At 45.9% G+C, this 19507-nt stretch overlaps 1 protein-coding gene and 1 long non-coding RNA gene across 2 annotated transcripts in view; one reads left to right on the forward strand and one right to left on the reverse strand.

The window, feature by feature from the left end:
• The window catches only part of LOC310661694, a 14400-nt gene extending 4540 nt beyond the window's left edge, over positions 1-9860 (forward strand). The window contains exon 3 of the long non-coding RNA XR_014504072.1: positions 9825-9860. This is a non-coding gene — a long non-coding RNA (uncharacterized lncRNA). The remainder of the gene's footprint in view (positions 1-9824) is intronic.
• The window catches only part of POLR1A (RNA polymerase I subunit A), a 43589-nt gene that overhangs the window by 2780 nt on the left and 21302 nt on the right, over positions 1-19507 (reverse strand). Inside the window, exons 17-32 of the mRNA XM_083407380.1 lie at positions 18279-18361; positions 18022-18180; positions 16922-17020; positions 16061-16213; positions 15771-15853; positions 14203-14368; positions 12976-13197; positions 11335-11549; positions 9923-10090; positions 8497-8632; positions 6833-6990; positions 5954-6089; positions 3939-4055; positions 2608-2868; positions 1420-1620; positions 46-163 (exon numbers count right to left, since the gene is read on the reverse strand). Of these exons, the coding sequence (XP_083263506.1) occupies positions 46-163; positions 1420-1620; positions 2608-2868; positions 3939-4055; positions 5954-6089; positions 6833-6990; positions 8497-8632; positions 9923-10090; positions 11335-11549; positions 12976-13197; positions 14203-14368; positions 15771-15853; positions 16061-16213; positions 16922-17020; positions 18022-18180; positions 18279-18361 (2475 nt within the window). The remainder of the gene's footprint in view (positions 1-45; positions 164-1419; positions 1621-2607; positions 2869-3938; positions 4056-5953; positions 6090-6832; positions 6991-8496; positions 8633-9922; positions 10091-11334; positions 11550-12975; positions 13198-14202; positions 14369-15770; positions 15854-16060; positions 16214-16921; positions 17021-18021; positions 18181-18278; positions 18362-19507) is intronic.

A 19507-nucleotide genomic window follows, 5' to 3' on the forward strand; every position in this document is an offset into this window, starting at 1 on the left:
TTGCATCTTCAGTTAGGATCAACTGACAGTCTAAAACCGCCTTACCGTATGCAGCAAACACATCTTTAATCTCTTTCTCAAGGACTTTCAAGGCAGCCTCAATGCCATAGGTATTGGCCATCGCATGAATATCATTGCAATAAAGCCGGTTCACGTCAAAAATCTAAAAGAGAGGGGACAGTTGACAGGTGAGCTACTTTTTGAAGTTAATCAAGAAATGTATATGCAGCTTGTTGGAAAGCAAATAAATATGCCGCAGCTGAACAGACAGAAGGGGGATTTATTCTAAACATGCCCCTTAAAAACCACACAAACACAGAATGCATGACTCAATTACTTAGGGCAGAGGTGTGCATGATGCAGACTGCATGACTGATCATGACCACACCTACTTGCTGCAGTAATAATAATAATAATAATAATAATAATAATTTTTATTTATACTCCGCCCTCCCCAGCCAAGGCTGGGCTCAGGGCGGCTATCATTTGCATATTCCATTCCAGAAACCGTTACAAGCAGTTTGCTCTATTTTTTCCTAAAACACTTAAGTTCTTCACAGCAAGAATCAGGAAATATATGTTAACACATACTGGTTGAACTCCTTATGGACAGTGCTGTCCCCCTCTCCACTAGTGTGAGCCACTTCCCACTGAATTTCTGTGGCTTCTTGCTATCCTTTGACAATAAAGGTAAAGGTAAAGGGACCCCTGACCATTAGGTCCAGTCGTGACCGACTCTGGGGTTGCAGTGCTCATCTCACTTTACTGGCCGAGGGAGCCGGCATACAGCTTCCGGGTCATGTGGCCAGCATGACTAAGCAGCTTCTGGCAAACCACAGCAGCACACGGAAACGCCGTTTACCTTCCTGCTAGAGCGGTACCTATTTACTTGCTATTTACTTTGACGTGCTTTTGAACTGCTAGGTTGGCAGGAGCAGGGACCGAGCAACGGGAGCTCACCCCGTCGTGGGGATTTGAACCGCCGACCTTCTGATCAGCAAGTCCTAGGCTCTGTTGTTTAACCCACAGAGCCACCTGCGTCCCTCCTTTGACAGTAGCTTTTGCAAATATCAGGCACTCAATTTCCAGGGCACTTTGCCCAAACACAAAAGGAAATGTTTCCTCAAATCTGCTCACAGCTACTGAGGCAATAGGTCAGAAGCAGTTTTAGTTTGACAATGGCAAAATCACAACGCTCTACTCAAAAGCAAAAGCTGGGACTTCTCACTGAAATCAGCGGCACAATTATCAGCTTTGCTTTGGTGTGAGCGAGATCTGCATAAGCTTCTCAAGCCACCAGGAAAATGCTGCAAGTTGAGCTTAAAAAAAAAATATCAGGCCATTCTCATGACAGGCTCCGCCATTGATTTCCTTCTTTGACACCCTATAGGAAACACAGGACAGCTCCTCGTTACATACGTCAGCATATCGGAAAAGCTCGGGGAGGTTTATCCCTTCAGTCTGCAAAGTGAGCACCATCTCTCCTTTCTTATTGCTGGTTTCGTTTAAGAGACACCGTGTGATCCCTTTTGTCTCCTGGACAACAGTGTTGTTTGCCAGAGTTGTCACAAGTGAGGCAAGGTCAAAGTACTGCTTCGTTAAAGGAAGTTTCAGTGAGACCTAGAAGGGGGCACAATATAATCCTGTGTTAAAAGGCAGCCTTTTCAATCCTCTGAGAAGAGCAAACCTAACACCCAGTTTAGTGATGTATGGAAATGAGAGCTGGACCATAAAGAAGGCTGATCGCCGAAGAATTGATGCTTTTGAATTATGGTGCTGGAGGAGACTCTTGAGAGTCCCATGGACTGCAAGAAGATCAAACCTAGCCATTCTGGAGGAAATCAGCCCTGAGTGCTCACTGGAAGGACAGATCTTGAAGCTGAGGCTCCAAGACTTTGGCCACCTCATGAGAAGAGAAGACTCCCTGGAAAAGACCCTGATGTTGGGAAAGATGGAGGGCACAAGGAGAAGGGGACGAAAGAGGATGAGATGGTTGGACAGTGTTCTCGAAGCTACCAGCATGCGTTTGACCAAACTGTGGGAGGCAGTGGAAGACAGGAGTGCCTGGCGTGCTCTGGTCAATGGGCTCATGAAGAGTCAGACATGACTAAACAACAACACCCACTTTTTAATACAGTGATTTAAAAACAAACCTCCCAATGAGCTAGAGCAGTCGGTGAGCCATGCTTTGGGACCCGCTGTCCTTTAGGCTTCCACTCCTGAAACATCTCAGAGCAAATAGGTCTGGAGTTTCACCCTCTTTTGGAATTGTGACAAATGTAGGAGGTCCCCACAAATTGATGGGGGAACGCTGTATTGCACAAAGCAAATGGTCACTTCCCCTCCTATTATTTTATCATATTGTGTAAGTATTTTACTATAAGATTTCTACTAGCTAGTCATTTTCTTTTAGAGCTTTATCTGCTGCTTTAATGCCTATATTTGTTTTAGGTAAATAATGTTTACCTTTTCTTATTTGCAAGCCACTGCAATAAAGTGGGCTAAAATGTTAAATAACCAAATAGATAGGTCAATTGCAACATTATGGTTTGTGTTCCGCAGCTTGAACACATCAGTTTTTGGACGCACACACTTCCACCACCTTACCTTGCACCACAGCTCATTTTTTATGTCGTAGGCATAACTCTCTATGGAATCGCTGCTCTCCTGCACAGCATTAATTCTCTGCTGTGCTAATTCATCCAAGTTCTTCCTCTTGTTTCGAGTTTGTTGACTAGAGGAAGGAGCATAACGCTCATCCTGAGATTCCGTTCCCTCTGGGCTCCTCTCATCCAACCCTTGTGTCTCTTCCTCATCCGGAATATCATCATCATCCACCTCATTGTCCTCATCGCTCTCATAATCAACCTGCAAGAAAGATACACTTCAGTCAGAGGCGAACCATAACCAACAAAAAAAAAGGGGGGAAAAAGAGGGGGAAATGTTTAAACAAGTTTAAGCAAGTTTTGCATCTCCAAGTACTAGAACCGGTGTACAAGGATAATTTCAAATTTCACTTTCAATTGGGTCAAAGAAAAGAATCTTCCATTGATCCTAACTTCCTGATCTCAACCAGCACCCCACACTAGTTTTCTGCTTAAAAACCAACAAGCAGCACCTTCGGGGGGTGATTTTCAGAAGGAAGAAAATTGTGAGACCCCTGGAGCAATAGCAGGTTCTGGATCAGGGCCCTATGGATGCTTTCCCTTCAAAGTAAAAGCAGGTAGGTTAAGCATGTTTGTTTAAAAACGTGACTTACACAGGCTGTTATTTGGCAACCAGTATAAAGCTGCTTTGAGTCATATACCGTATTTTTCGCCCTATAGGACGCACCGGCCCATAGGACGCACCTAGTTTTTTTTTGGGGGGGGGGGGAAATAAAGAAAAAAATATTTATCCCCCCCCCCCCAGCCACAGCTTCAGCGCGCCCGCGCTCTGGGCAGCAGGCTGCTATCCGCAGCCTAGGGAGCCCTGCGGGAACTCCCGCGGGCTCCCCAGGCTTGCAAATATCTGCCCGAAGCGGCAGCAGGCTCCCCAGGCTTGCTGATAGCTTCCTGAAGCCTGGAGAGCTAGAGGGGTCAGTGCGCACTGACCCCTCTCGCTCTCCAAGCTTCAGCGAAAGCCTGCATTTGCCCCCATAGGACGCACACACATTTCCCCTTTGTTTTTCGAGGGGGAAAAGTGCATCTTATAGGGCGAAAAATACGGTACTTCTCTAGACAACATATACAACATATACTCAGAACACTGCAAGCCAAATCTTTAATGAAGCGGATTTATTACTTGGACAAAATATTGCTCCTTGAGTATTTTGACCCTTCCCTTTATCCCACCTCCCTTTCCTTCTGCTTCAGAAACTGACCTGAGCAGAAGGCCTTTCTTAGTCGGCTTTTACTGAAACAAGCAGAGCCTACTGGGACCTAACAGTATATCATTACCTCCTCTTCCTGCTTTGCTCTTCTTTTTGCATCTGTAGCATCATCATCCCCTTCACCTGTTTCAGCATCAGGAGCACCTCCACCTCCTCCTTCCTCAGCTCCAGCTTCATCGTCACCCTAAATAAAGAGAAAAGCTGCAAGGGGGAATGGCCTCGAGATTCACACTTTTACGTGGGTTATTTTGGACATGTCACTGAGAGGCTTGAAAGAAATACCAGGCATAAGAACGCTCTGCATCCACAGAGAACTAAGCTTCTACTGGGCAAGGCTTCCTTAATTTCATTTTTTTTTTAAATAATATTTTATTAAGATTTTCACAAAATGACAGAAAAAGCGAAAAAAGAAAAGAAAAAAATACAAAAATACAAAAAATAGAATAAAAACAATTAAAAACAATTCCATCTTTCAGAACATAACTTACATTTGCTTGTTTCTCGGACTTCCCCACACCTCCCCTCTTTGTATTCCAATTCGATTGTTTGTTCAGCAAATCCTTTCCCTCTTTACCTTCCTCTTAATTTTGATCTTAATAAATTTTTACTTTACCTTTCCATCTGATAACATTCCATTTTTACATATTCTTTCAAACATTACTGCTAGAAACCCCTTATCCTCCATCCAAACATCATTCTATCATTCATTAATTTTGCAGTGTTTCTGTAAATAGTCTTTAAATGGGGCTTCCTTAATTTCACACTTGATAGCGCTGTTAAGGTCTAGAAGGTAGATTACCGTATTTTTCGCTCCATAAGACGCACCTAGTTTTTAGAGGGGGGATGCAAGAAAAAAAAAACATTTTTAAAGGGAGTGCTGAGCAGAGCCTGTATGCTCAGCGCTTCCTTTCACAAGCCGCGTGGAGCGTGTGTGCGGCTCTTGGGGGCTTTTCCCCGAGGAGGGAGAAGGGAAGCCCATCACCCTCCCTCAGGGAAAAGCCCCCAAGAGCCACACACACGCTCAGCGTGGCTCTTTAAAGGGAGTGCGGCTCTTGGGGGCTTTTCCAGGAGGTGGGGGAAGGGACTGAGGGGCTGCCCTCTGTCCCTTCCCCTACCTCCCAGAAAAGCCAGCAAGAGCTGCCCGCTCTTTAAAGGGAGCGCGGCTCTTGCGGGCTTTTCCCGCCTGCCTTTGCTCCATAAGACGCACACACATTTCCCCTTACTTTTTAGGAGGGAAAAACTGCGTCTTACAGAGCGAAAAATACAGTATTTCAACAGTGTAATGACTTAACAGAATCATACAGGCAGCAATTGAGAGCCTTTCTAGCAGTAACTATTGCTTTGTAGAATATCCTGAGGAAGCTGACCCGCTAGGAGAATCTTAGGGCAGTAAAGCTAAGATCCTTCGAAGGTCTGGAAAACAATCTTAAATCACCAACAGCAATTCAACCGGTCATTCTCATCAATTGCAATGCAGAGACCAGCATTTTGTTCAATCGGTTTTTACCATGGGCACAACGTATGTGCCTGTATGACTGCTAAAAGCAGCATGAAACATTTCCAAGGGGGAAAAGCTCAAGAAAAAAATACTTTGATTCAAGGTCAGAAGGAACTATTCTTATACTGTATAACATATCTACACAAATGATTCCTGGACACTTCAAATACTGTATTTTTTGCTCTATAAGACTCACTTTTTCCCTCCTAAAAAATAAGGGGAAATGTGTGTCTGTCTTATGGAGCGAATGCAGGCTGTGCAGTTATCCCAGAAGCCAGAACAGCAAGAGGGATTGCTGTTTTCACTGCGCAGCAATCCCTCTTGTTGTTCTGGCTTCTGTGATTCAGAATATTTTTTTTCTTGTTTTCCTCCTCCAAAAACTAGGTGTGTCTTATGGTCTGGTGCGTCTTATAGAGCAAAAAATACGGTAACTCCTGCGTACTTAAGATAGCAGTTTACCACTGCAAAATGAGAAAGAATGAATTGCAGGAGCAAAACTATGCAAATAAAAATGAGTTGATTTTTTTACAAAGCCTACCAAGGATTCACAGTACTAGTAGACTCAAGAGGACTTAGACTTTTACCTGGTTTTCTTGGGATACGCCATCTTCCCCATCACCTTCTAAGTCCCTCTGCATTGCTCTTCGAGTGCTCACAGTATTGTAAGATGCCAACTTAGAACTCTTCCTCTTAATTGTTTCAAGCAAGATTTTAAAGAATCTGGAGTATGGAGTAATACATTCACAATTAAAGCCTCAAATTGGATTCCAGACTGTGCAACACCGCAACCAATGAAGATATGCTTCTGGATCCAGACAAGTCAGAGGACAAATTCAAAGGGAATTTCCCTGCCAAGTTGTTTTTATAATTAAAATTAATATAGCTATTGTAATTCTGAAACCTATAGTTTTCATTTCATAAATAGAAGGGTAGCCTCAAATACAGTGGTGCCTCGCAAGACGAAATTAATTTGTTCTGCGAGTTTTTTAGTTCTGCGAGTTTTTTCGTCTTGCGAAGCACCAATGTGTATTGACGGTTTCCCGTAGGAATGCATTGGCGGTTTTAAAAAAAAGGCACAAGACGTTTCGTCTTGCGAAGCAAGCCCATAGGGCAATCCGTCTTGCGAAGCAACTCAGAAAACGAAAAACTCTTTCGTCTTGCGAGTTTTTCGTCTTCCGAGGCATTCGTCTTGCGAGGTACCACTGTAATGCAGAATCTGGTTATAGGGCTAGTGAAAAAAATCCTGAACTAGGGGTAGCCAGTGTGTGGGGAAATATGAAAATCCAGTTCAAGTGAGAGTGTACAGACAATGCCTGGTCTAATATTGGAATGAAGGAAAGCAATCTCCTTCTCATTGAAGCCTAATCATGTTTAAACAATTAGCAAAGTACAGCTTTGAGGTTTAAGATCTCTGCAGTCCAAAGATAAAGGTTTTGAGAAGGAAAGAACACAAAAGGACTAACCTTGACTCCATAAAATGCAGTATGTCCCTGGGCTTCACACATTTCTCTTCCTGGTAGCATTCATATGGTAAGAAACTAAATTTGATGGTGTAGATACGGTGCTTGCTTACCATCCCCTCCAAACACAAAGACTCTTCAATGTCAAATTTTTGCAAAACCTGAAACAGTAAGAAGAATGTCTAAATTCTAACGCCCTATTAGGAAGCTATCTGTATCTTTGTAAGCCATCTCACTGCAAGTACAATTGAAGCTTCCCTTCTTTTAAACTGAAGTTTTTTTCTAAATAATTTCAGCCTGCTCCGTTTTCAAGAATGTGAACGTTCCATTAGGAAAACACACACACGAAAAAAAGCAGACTTTCAAATCTGAAGCGCCATTGGGATTCTCAACTTCCACACAGCACAGAAAGGAATTGTCTTCAGAATTTAGAAAGTGCCTTACAGCTGTAGTTAAGGGACCCAGGTGGCGCTGTGGGTTAAACCACAGAGCATAGGACTTGCTGGTCGGCGGTTCGAATCCCCGCGACGGGGTGAGCTCCCGTTACTCGGTCCCTGCTCCTGCCAACCTAGCAGTTCGAAAGCACATCAAAGAGCAAGTAGATAAATAGGTACCACGCCGGCAGGAAGGTAAACGACGCTTCCGTGCGCTCCCTCTTTATTGGCCGAGGGAGCTGTACGTCAGCTCCCTCGGCCAATAAAGCAAGATGAGCGCCGCAACCCCAGAGTCGGCCACAACTGGACCTAATGGTCAGGGGGCCCTTCACCTTTACAGCTGCAGTTAGTGAGTTGCACACCATGAAACCTCCCTCCCTGCCCTTTACAAGATGGCTTCAGGAGGAAGGAAAAAGTAACTATTTTCACTTTCCCACGCTCCAAAAACCTCCTCTACAGTCCACTGGAGAAGGATATGTGCCATGATGTTGTTGTTGTTTTAAAATACAAAACACATTCTGAGTTTTCAAAACAGGGTGGAGGAAGAGAAAAAACCACACCGCTTCTCTTGCTGCACTATATAGTAATCAAGTGCTCATGCTCAGGTCTGCAACCAGCTCCAAATCTGATCCCTTTGTTACTTTAAAGTACAGTGCTACCTCAGGTTAAGTACTTAATTCGTTCCGGAGGTCCGTTCTTAACCTGAAAGTGTTCTTAACCTGAGGTACCACTTTAGCTAATGGGGCCTCCCGCTGCTGCCGCTGCACGATTTCTGTTCTCATCCTGAAGCAAAGTTCTTAACCCGAGATACTATTTCTAGGTTAGCGGAGTCTGTAACCTGAAGCGTATGTAACCCGAGGTACCACTGTAATCTCTTAAGTGGTTTACATAAACAGTAAAAATTTAACAATATTCAATAAAATTTCCTAACAGCTAGATTTAACATGAGATAAAAACGCAACACGACTGGATGTCACAAATAAAACTGAGCACTGTACAAGACAAAAAAAGGTTAAAGAGTCAAGGTACTATTTCTGGGTTAGCGGAGTCTGTAACCTGAAGCGCCTGTAAACCGATGTACCACTGTACCAGAAAGGAAAGGCTTCAGGAAGGGAGAAGGGAGGAGGTCTAAGACTCAGATGCAAAGATACACACTGCTCCCCCCCACCCACCAAAGTCTCTGCTCATGACAGTGTCTCGGCAACCAATCAATCCATATAAAGAACGACTTGCCTCGCCTAAGCATACTCTGGTAAGCTGCTTCTTCAGCCTCTTCACCTTCTTGTGAGCTTTATTGGTATTAAGGACAGGAACACTCATCATCGGGGTTTTAATATTAGCAGTAGCCACCATCAGGATCTCCCGCAACCTATAGCAAAGGATTATTGAACATTAAGACACACGGATATTAAAGAAACATTTTTTTAAAAGAGAGTTCTTACCTGCTGAAAGTCTACTCTCTTTATGAGTGGGACAGGCACTCAACATTGTGCTAGCTCCTGCTCTCTGGGGACTGGAGGGAACGGCTGAAATTTCCCCCAGAAGGCAGGAACTACTCAAGATGGCAGAGCAGTGAAAAAAAATTAAAGCAATTATTTTCATTTCCCAATGAAAACAAAAGTTATGGGGGGGGGACCCAAAAAATTAACATACCGTATTTGTTTGCTCTATAAGATGCACTTTTCCCCTCCTAAAAAGTAAGGGGAAGTGTGTGTGCGTCTTACGGAGCGAATGCAGGCAGGAGGCTCTGTCAGGGCTGCCCTTCTCCCTCCTCAGGGAAAAGCCCCCAAGAGCTGCACACACAATCCGCACGCTCTTTAAAGGGAGCGTGGCTCTTGGGGGAGCCTTAGCCGCGTGCAGCCTCTCCCAGGCAGGGGATGAAGACTCCACTTGCCTGGGAGAGGCTGCGCGTGGCTAAAAAAGAAGCCAGGACAGCCAGCGGGATCGCTGCGCTGCGATCCCGCTGGCTGTTCTAGCTTCTAGCTTTGCGGGGCTATCCAAAAGCCAGAACAGCTAGAGGGAGTGCTGCGCAGCGCTCCCTCTAGCTGTTCTAGCTTCAAGCGAAGCCTCCGCAGGGCACGGGGAACCTTCGTCCCCATGCCCTGCGGAGGCTTTGCGGGGCTATCCAAAAGCCAGAACAGCTAGAGGAGCGCTGCACAGCTACGCGAAGCCTCCGCAGGGGAGCCTTCATCCCGTTCCCCTGCGGAGGCTTCGTGAGGCTATTCCGGGCTTTTGGGGGAGGTGGGGGGAGGGCCAGAGCGCGTGGCTCTGTCCCTTCCCCCACCTCCCAGAAAAGCCCTCAAGAGCCGCGCTCCCTTTAAAGAGCACGCAGCTCTTGTGGGATGAAAGCCAGTAGGCTTGCTTTCGCTGAAGCCTCCTGAGCAAAGATGGAGGAGCGCTCCCTCTTAGCTCAGGATGCTTAGCGTTCCTTTCTTATTTCTTCTTTTCCTCCCCTAAAAACTAGGTGCGTCCAATCATCCGGTGCGTCCAATAGAGCGAAAAATACGGTATTCGATTTTTCATGATAAGGCAAGTCTCTGCCTTTTTCTATCTGTATTCAGTGCAGCACAGCTTAGAGAGAGAAGTGGTTAGGAGAAGCTCATTCTGGAGCAGGGTCTTAAGCGTTAGTACAAAACAAGACAACGCAACACTATCTTACCTCGGGATACCGAGTGTGACATTCATTTCGCCTCTTCCAGCAAAGTGAAAGGTGTTCAGAGTCATCTGCGTGGAGGGCTCTCCAATACTCTGAGCAGCAAGGAGACCAACAGCTTCTCCTGGGTCACAGAGCGATTGCTGCCACTTCAAATGCAGCAAGTCTTTTAACCTGAGGACACCCGAGTAAGGAGCTGGTTTATGAAACTGGTATCCTGCCTTTCTGTATAAGATGTGCTCAAAAGTTACTTGCAATAAAATAGAAATGTCAAAACGACAAATTGCACCAGACTAACCTTTCAAGGAGGCAACCAATTCTAACAAAACTCCCTGGGAAAGCATAGCCTTCGCTGTCCTCTATTTCATAATTCGGGTGCTGTGATTTTGATGCCTAAAGCAAAGTCAAAATGACACCCACCCACATCCTATGCTGGCGTAAAGGCTTTAAAAGGCCTTGGTGCATCATTCAAATAGCAATTCCTGTGCATCATTCAAATAGCAATTCCTCCTTCCTTAGACTACAACTCCTATGCACAATTACCAAGGAGTAAGTGCAATAGGGGGACGCGGGTGGCGCTGTGGGTTAAACCACAGAGCCTAGGACTTGCCGATCAGAAGGTTGGCGGTTCGAATCCCGCGACGGGGTGAGCTCCCATTGCTCGGTCCCTGCTCCTGCCAACCTAGCAGTTCGAAAGCACGTCAAAGTGCAAGTAGATAAACTTTAACCCACAGTGCCACCCGCGTCCCTATTTGTGAATTAGAACACTGTTAATCTTGAAGATCAGGGACGCGGGTGGCGCTGTGGGTAAAAGCCTCAGCGTCTAGGGCTTGCCGATCGAAAGGTCGGCGGTTCGAATCCCCGCGGCAGGGTGCGCTCCCGTTGCTCGGTCCCAGCGCCTGCCAACCTAGCAGTTCGAAAGCACCCTCGGGTGCAAGTAGATAAATAGGGACCGCTTACTGGCGGGAAGGTAAACGGCGTTTCCGTGTGCGGCTCTGGCTCGCCAGATGCAGCTTTGTCACGCTGGCCACGTGACCCAGAAGTGTCTCCGGACAGCGCTGGCCCTTGGCCTCTTAAGTGAGATGGGCGCACAACCCTAGAGTCTGTCAAGACTGGCCCGTACGGGCAGGGGTACCTTTACCTTTACTTTAATCTTGAAGATTTAGGCTCTCTTTTTCAGGATTATAAAGACACTTCAGCTCCACACCGGGAAACTATTGTAGCATGCCAAAGGACAGTCACATGTTGACAACCTGTTCAGAATCTGCAGCAACTTTGTGATGCAATCAGTTGCCTCTTCACAATAAGCAGAGACCTAAGATGTCGCTTAATAGATACTTAAATGCATAGACGAGGCATTCTGGACCCTAAGACAGAAGCAGCAGTGCTTGCATATGCCTTAAAATAAAAATTGCTACCTCTGAGAAGAAAGTTCAGATTTGCTGTAGCTCGTGTTGTTCCGAGCGTCCCACTCTCTGAGGAAATTCTCAACCTCTCTTTCGAATGTTTCCGATACCGATGCAAAATGGATGTCTGGCCGCCAGACAGCAAGGCTAGGATCAGGACACTTCACTGCCTTCTTTTGATACTTCTTCCGCTTCTTCTCGCTCAATTCATACCACATCTTTAACAACTGAAATGGGCAGCAGAATTAAAGGCAGCATAAATTCCCCCCCCCCCTAGTATTGTACACAGATTTCCTGCACTTGAAAGAACAACTTTTTAAAAAACATGGTACAGAGGCAAATTATCGTATTTATCAGACGCACCAGACCACAAGACGCACCTAGTTTTTGGAGGAGGAAAACAAGAAAAAAAAATATTCTGAATCTCAGAAGCCAGAACAGCAAGAGGGATCGCTGCGCAGCGAAAGCAGCAATCGCTTTTGCTGTTCTGGCGTCTGGGATAGCTGCGCAGCCTGCATTCGCTCCATAAGATGCACACAAATTTCCCCTTACTTTTTAGGAGGGAAAAAGTGAGTCTAATGGAGCAAAAAATATGGTATTTCCCATATAACTACAAACACCATAAACCACGCAAACCTTTGCATTCACGAATCATTACAATCAACTGCAAACCACCCAGACAATTGGACAGTATATAAATATTATTGGCATCCATCTCAAGAGACAATAGAGTGCACCTCTGGGGGTGAAGTCAAACCGCCACATTAGCAACACTGAAGCACCCTGGGGTGCAAGCCTGGGCAGTGTGTATGGAGGTCTTGGGCTGCTCAGATGACAAGACCTCCCTCTCGGCCTTGAAGAATCCAAGTAGTATTTCAGCATGTCAAAGCAACCCAAGGCCCCAAAGAAAAATTATTATCTATACTACAAGTCAACTGACAATTTAATCTAGCACACAGGAATTCTACTCTGTCTGGATTTAACATAAATCAATAGAGTTTATTTTTCCCGTCAGTTTTGATAACTACATCATGGGTAAACACTTTTCGGGATAGGGTATAAGTGATCCAAGCTAAGCTGTTTAAGAGGCTGTTGTTGGCATCAGTCTGTCTCAAGGGACAATAGAGTGTGCCTCCAGAGGTGAAGTCAAACAGCTGTGTTAGCAGTACTGAAGCAACCCTCCTAGGGCACAAGCCTTGGCACTGTCTATGGACGTCCTGGGCTGCCTAGATGACAAGATCCTGCTCTCAACCTCACTAATGTGGTCCAAAGGAAAGCAGAGCAATACATCTGGCACAAGCTTAGCTGCAGTAGTTGCCAGAAGGATGCGTACAAGACGCCACCCAACCACCTTAGGGACTCCACTCTGGATCTGTGTAGAGTTTACTCCTTAGCCTTTTTCTTCTTCCAAGGATATCCTGCAAGGCACTGGAGCAGGATTCCTCAGCCTCGGCCCTCCAGATGTTTTGAGACTACAATCCCCATCATCCCTGACCACTGGTCCTGCTAGCTAGGGATCATGGGATTTGTAGGCCAAAAACATCTGGAGGGCCGAGGATGAGGAAGCCTGCACTGGAGGTTTAAGATCAATTTTCCTTCTCCTAGATGGGCTACCTTCCTAGGTTGACAAGCCCCTTCTGTATTGAAAATTACCTGCAGAGTTGCAGGATCTCGCCCATTCACAAGTTCTCCTGTAGGGATCTGTGCTTTTACACTAGCCAACATTTCCTGAGAAAACAACAAAAAGCCTCCTTCCCTTCTCAAAGACTGCTGATGCTTGCTCTGCCATCTCTTGATGGATCTGAACTGGCTGTCTGCTTGCTGGGGATCCATTTTCGGCAACACTTCATCCAAATGCTTTGATTTCTCTATCACCTGTAAGAAATATACAAAAAGAGTTGATGGGGATGGAACACTGGTCACTTACCATGAAATGGCCTTTTCTGACAGACAGCGCTATGCAGCCATTGTACATACCATATTTTTAGCTCTATAAGACGCACCAAGTTTTTGGAAGAAGAAAACAAGAAAAAAAAAATATTCTGAATCTCAGAAGCCAGAACAGCAAGAGGGATCGCTGCGCAGCGAAAGCAGCAATCCCTCTTGCTGTTCTGGCTTCTGGGATAGCTGCGCAGCCTCCATTCGTCCCATAAGACGCACACACATTTCCCCTTACTTTTTAGGAGGGAAAAAGTGAGTTTTATAGAGCAAAAAATACGGTATTTCATTTCTCCCGAAAGCCCTGCAACATGCCATTTTAAGAATAAGTCCTTTTTAGAAAAAGATACACTCCAAAGTCTACAGAAATAAATGGAGACAGAAGATGTCAGCATCACCCTTGAGCCAGTGCCACCAACTGGACTCATCCACTTCAGCCCCGACTGGGCTAGGCGAGCTTGGTAGCACTTCCAGAGACCACCTTCTGCACAGGAACAGGTCAAAGGGCTGTGGACTCACAGCTTAGAGTTGTGAGCACCGGATTCACTTCACAAGAAGACAGTCGTCGCACAGCAGAGTATAGCAGAGCATAAACGACTCGGAGAGCAGCTCTGTAGAATATCTTCTTTATTCTGTCTACAACTATAATACACAACTATATACAGAGCTAAATGGAGTCTAAACGAAAATGCTGAACTGCACTGAGTGTCTGCAGCTGCTCTTAGCAGCAACCTTATCTATACACACGATCTCTCTCTAACACTCAGTCTCTCTCTCTCTCTCTCTCTCTCTCTCTCTCTCGGACACTGACTGACACTTTGATGTTAGGCTGGAGCGGAATAAGTAGAGAGCAGAACACCGCCCCTCCTCACTGGAAAATCACCAGACTCATCAGCAGATTCTTGGATATGGGAGGGGTGAAATCTCCTCAGAAAACCCTACCTTGTGGTTATCTGTGATGAAAGGGAACTGCTTGGAATGCAAGAACTGGGTCTTGGGGATGTCTAGGCCATCTTCTCCATAGAGAAACTGGACTAGGCTGCCATCGCTGTCTCGCACAGTCAGGTCATAGTGAACTATCAGCCCTTCCAAATGTTTTATGATACACCTGCACAAAGATTAGCGTGACAAGAGGAGGAGAATGTTAGGGGACCCCGAAATCAGTGTCTTTAAAGATTTACTAAGAAACTTTACTAAGAAAGCCGGTCTATGTGGCGCAATCGGTTAGCGCGTTCGGCTGTTAGCCGAAAGGTTGGTGGTTCGAGCCCACCCAGGGACGACGGTGTCTTTGGGGACGTTGGTTGGCGCTGTGGGTTAAATCACAGAGCCTAGGACTTGCCGATCAGAAGGTCGGCGGTTCGAATCCCCGCGACGGGGTGAGCTCCCGTTGCTCGGTCCCTGCTCCTGCCAACCTAGCAGTTCGAAAGCACATCAAAGTGCAAGTAGATAAATAGGTACCGCTGCAGCGGGAAGGTAAACGGCATTTCTGTGCGCTGCTCTGGTTCACCAGAAGCGGCTTAGTCATGCTGGCCACATGAGCCGGAAGCTGTATGCTGGCTCCCTCGGCCAATAAAGCGAGATGAGCGCTGCAACCCCAGAGTCAGCCACGACTGGACCTAATGGTCAGGGGTCCCTTTACCTTTACCTTTAAGAAACTTTAGAAATGCAGCCACTGGATACAGCACAGCACAATGCATGCTCACTAATAATCAATTTGACATGAGGCTATATTTAAGACGGCTAAATAGTTTGCTCCTTGCTGATTAGAAATAGGCAGCACAGTGGTGGACTAGGGGGACTACGTTAGTCCCCTAAATGTTCCCGGTAACGGTAAAAGATAAAGGACCCCTGGATGGTTAAGTCCAGTCAAAGGCAACTCTGGGGTTGCGGTGCTCATCTTGCTTTCAGGCCGAGGGAGCCGGAGTTTGTCCACAGACAGCTTTCCGGGTCATGTGGCCAGCATTCTGGCACAAGGGAACACCATGACGGGAGCCAGGGCGCACGGAAATTCCATTTACCTTCCCGCTGCAGCGGTACCTATTTATCTACTTGCACTGGTGTGCTTTCGAACTGCTAGGTAGGCAGGAGCTGGGACAGAGCAATGGGAGCTCACCCCGTCGTGGGGATTCGAACCAAGTAAATTAGAGTATTAAAGTCTGGTGCCTCCCTCCCAAAGCCCAGGAAGCTTCTGCCCAGTTTAGGGAGGGAGGCACGATGCTCCGACAGGGTCCAAGAGCCCTCCCGGACCTTCCCAAAGCCAAGTAGACTTTGGGAAGGAGGCAGCAGGATTCCAGCATCTTGTCAGAGGCCTGGCACCTTCTTCCCAAAGTCTTAGGGAAGGAGGTGTGATGCTCATGTGTGCAATGTCGACGTCTGCTCCAATCGCCCTTGCAAGCTGGCATGCCTGGCCCTAACTGTTCCCCTATGGAAAATTCCACTGCACGCCACTCACCGAGGCAGTAAGATCGGTAAGTGTAAAAACAGAAACACTGTAATAAAACAGCTCTTACCTTTGAAGGTATCCAGACCGACTGGTTTTGACAGCTGTGTCCACTAGACCCTCCCTACCAGCCATACAATGGAAGAAGTACTCCTAAAGCACAAATATAACCTCTGTGAGAAAAGGACTCTTGCCCCACGTAACCAGGCAGCAGCACGCTACGTAAGGCTCTGCTTAAAACTGGCAATATCCAACAGAACAGAGACAAAATGGTATTAGATTATGTCAGCTTGAAGGTACGTTTAAGTCACATGAGAGAAATGCAGCCCAGAGAAAAAGAGTCAAGGCGGAAGAACTTACGGGCGGTTTAATGCCAGTGAGGAATCTGCCAGCCACAAACCCCCCTGATCTGGGGGGGAAGTCATAAGGTTGGAAACATGGCAACGATTTGCCGGATGGCATCAAGGGAGGCCTTCGACCTTCCAACTCAATCTGGCCCAGCAAGCAAGAAATCTTTAAGAAGCCAAGAGAGATACACAATGAGATACAAACACAAGATCAGATCAGAATTAACTAGCTTACTTCTTTGACTTCTTCAAATAAAACTATAGCTCTTTAAAAACATGTTGAGTTAAAACATTATTATTATTATTTTCCTCATATTCAAGTTCTGTCACGTAACCTGCAATTTTCATCCTACTAGAATACAGTGGTACCTCGGGTTACAGATGCTTCAGGTTACAGACTCCGCTAACCCAGAAATAGTACCTCGGGTTAAGAACTTTGCTTCAGGATGAGAACAGAAATTGTGCTCCGGCGGCGCAGCGGCAGCAGGAGGCCCCATTAGCTAAAGTGGTGCTTCAAGTTAAGAACAGTTTCAGGTTAAGAACAGACCTCCAGAACGAATTAAGTACTTAACTCGAGGTACCACTGTAATCTAAAAAGATCCCTGTCATTTCTCTCTGATATTTATGCATTTAAATACCAACAAGAAGAACTGAAAACAAGTAGACAGGAGTGGTGGCTAGCTAATCTTCACTGGCGTCCTAAATTAAGAATGTTCAGAGCAGAACGATTTGTAGTATTGAATGGTCACAAAATCAATCACTGCTATCACTTGGCTATGCACAGCACTCCTGGTTCAGAAGTCTGGACGACGTGGAAGGTATATTGATCTCGCTTTGCAGATTACAGCTAAATTGCACTGTCTGAAAACACTACCTGCATAGTATTCACAGTAGAACCTTTGGCTCCTGACTGGACCATCAGCTGCAAGTTATTCTCTGGGAAACGCCGGTGAAGTCCAAGAGGCATGCACACCTACAGTTTTGGGGGAATAAAAGAAGAAACAAAGTCACTGTTTAAGCCAGGACGACACTACCAAGAAATAGGGGGGATATAAGAAACCAATGGGGAAAATAAAGAACCAACTCTCTTTTCTATGCAGTGGTACCTCTGGTTGCGAACGGGATCCATTCCGGAGGCCCGTTCGCAACATGAAAAGTGTGCAACCTGAAGTGCCGTATCTGTGCAGGTATGCAGTGCGATTTGGCGCTTGTGCGCATACGCAAAGCGCGATTTAGCGCTTGTGCACATGCGCGAGCGGCGTAACCCTTTCTGGTACTTCTGGGTCACCGCAGGACAAAACCTGAAAAAATGTAGCATGAAGCAAATGTAACATGAGGTATGACTGCATATTGTTACTGGAACTACAATTTCTTTAGTGAAAAAGCAGTACGAATTACTCTGTCAAGAGCTAGTGTGGTGAAGTGGGCAGGAACCCGGGAAAGGATTTGCAGATGTAGTTAATAACTGGAATACAAAAAAGGGAGGTGTGAGGAGGTCGAGCAAATAAGTTAATGAAAGATAAGGATAAATACTGGATGTGTTTTTAATTGTTTTTGTTTCTTTTTGTGTTTTGATGTATTGTGTTTTTTGTTCTCTTTTTTTATCTCTTTTTATATATTTTTTCTTTTATTTTTTTGTGTTTTTTTCCTGTAACGTTCAAACTTCTAATAAATATTATTATTAAAAAAAAAAAAAGAAGTGGGCAGGAACCCGGACTACGACCAGGAAAGGTCGAGTCCCCAACTCCCCTTGCTATCTATAAGGCCCACTGGGCAGGCTTGGGTCTAAGCTAAGCCACTTTATTGCTCCAATCATAAAATGGGAGAACTTGTATATTACATGCCCCTGAGCTCCTCAAACAAATGTATTTAAGCATCTATATCTATATTTCTGTAGACTGCCTAGGAATGATAAGAAGTCCAATACATGAACCAACGTTATGTTAGGATGATCTCAAATTACTTGATGCAAACCTTGTTAATCTCATTGCTGTAATGGTTGACTTCCTCTTTGAATTTCAGGTCGACCATGTTAAAATCTCTCTGGTCTTTGTGAAGATGGGCGTCTTGCCACTTCCCTCGGACCTCCTCATCCAATGAGGTTTGAGGCAAGTTAAACGCAGCTTGAACAGCCTGAAAAGAACAAGGCGGTGTTAAGGGACAAGTCAGGTATAACAATGCAAGGTGGTTGGGGAAGTGAGCCCCCCCCCCCCCAAAAAGTATCGGCTTACCTTTGTACCACACCGGGTGCTTTCTTTAATGATCTTGCGCCTCTTGTGGTCTGCCCGGTGTTTGACCAAGATATCTTCAACTCCTACAATGAGAAGATAGAACTGAGTGCTTACCCTCTCCCACATGAGATTCAGCAACAGTTTTTCTTCAGGGTTTTTCTTCAGGAAGCTCTTCTCTGGTAAACCCAGACAGACTTTCTGCTCTGCTTGGCTTACCAATTACTTTATTTAAGCAACTAACTTTTTATGAGGGACGCGGGTGGTGCTGTGGGTTAAACCACAGAGCCTAGGACTTGCCGATCAGAAGGTCGGCGGTTCGAATCCCTGCAACGGCGTGAGCTCCCGTTGCTCGGTCCCTGCTCCTGCCAACCTAGCAGTTTGAAAGCACGTCAAAGTGCAAGTAGATAAATAGGTACCGCTCCGGCGGGAAGGTAAACGGCATTTCTGTGCGCTGCTCTGGTTCGCCAGAAGCGGCTTAGTCATGCCGGCCACATGACCCGGAAGCTGTACGCCGGCTCCCTCGGCCAATAAAGCGAGATGAGTGCAGCAACCCCAGAGTCGGCCACAACTGGACCTAATGGTCAGGGGTCCCTTTACCTTTATCTTTTTATGAATTTTGCCAAATATGTTCAAAGAGCAGAATCTTTCAAAAGACTTAAAGGGCAGAAGAAAATACGACTACAGTGCAAATAATGAATGAAGTCGTTATTGGAAGCTTTTTTTATATAGTGTAACCCTCTAAACCAGGGAAGACACAACCTGAAAGCTGCATTTCTTCAGGGGCAATATTAGGCGGGGGGGGACATGTCACTGGTGGGCAGGGGGCAAAAGCGGAAGAAGCAATGAACGTACCGTATGCTACATTCCACTCATGATAAAAGTCAAGAGGTTTCAATATACAGCGCTCTCCCCCCAATTAAACAAGAGGCATGTCCAAGGACACGCTCCGAGGCTAAAGCACTTGAGCTGAGTGCAAAGCTGGGAGGGTAAAGGTGAAGCCTGGGGGGTAATTGTCCCAAGGTCTGGATAGAGAGGCCTGGAGGGTCTGAGGTTCCCCACCTTTGCCTTAAACCACAGATTAGAAAAAAAAATCCTCCACTGTCTATTCTATATTGTCAGGGAACTGCCATCAGCTCAGAGGTGGAAGGGCAATTGGGTTACAGGGAGCCTCTGAAGATCGTGAGAAGCAGCTCTTCCTCCGCAGAGGAGGGAAGCCCCGTCTCCAGTGG

This window comes from Podarcis tiliguerta (genome assembly GCF_965153285.1).
Source record: "Podarcis tiliguerta genome assembly, chromosome: 13".
Lineage (NCBI taxonomy): Eukaryota > Metazoa > Chordata > Lepidosauria > Squamata > Lacertidae > Podarcis > Podarcis tiliguerta.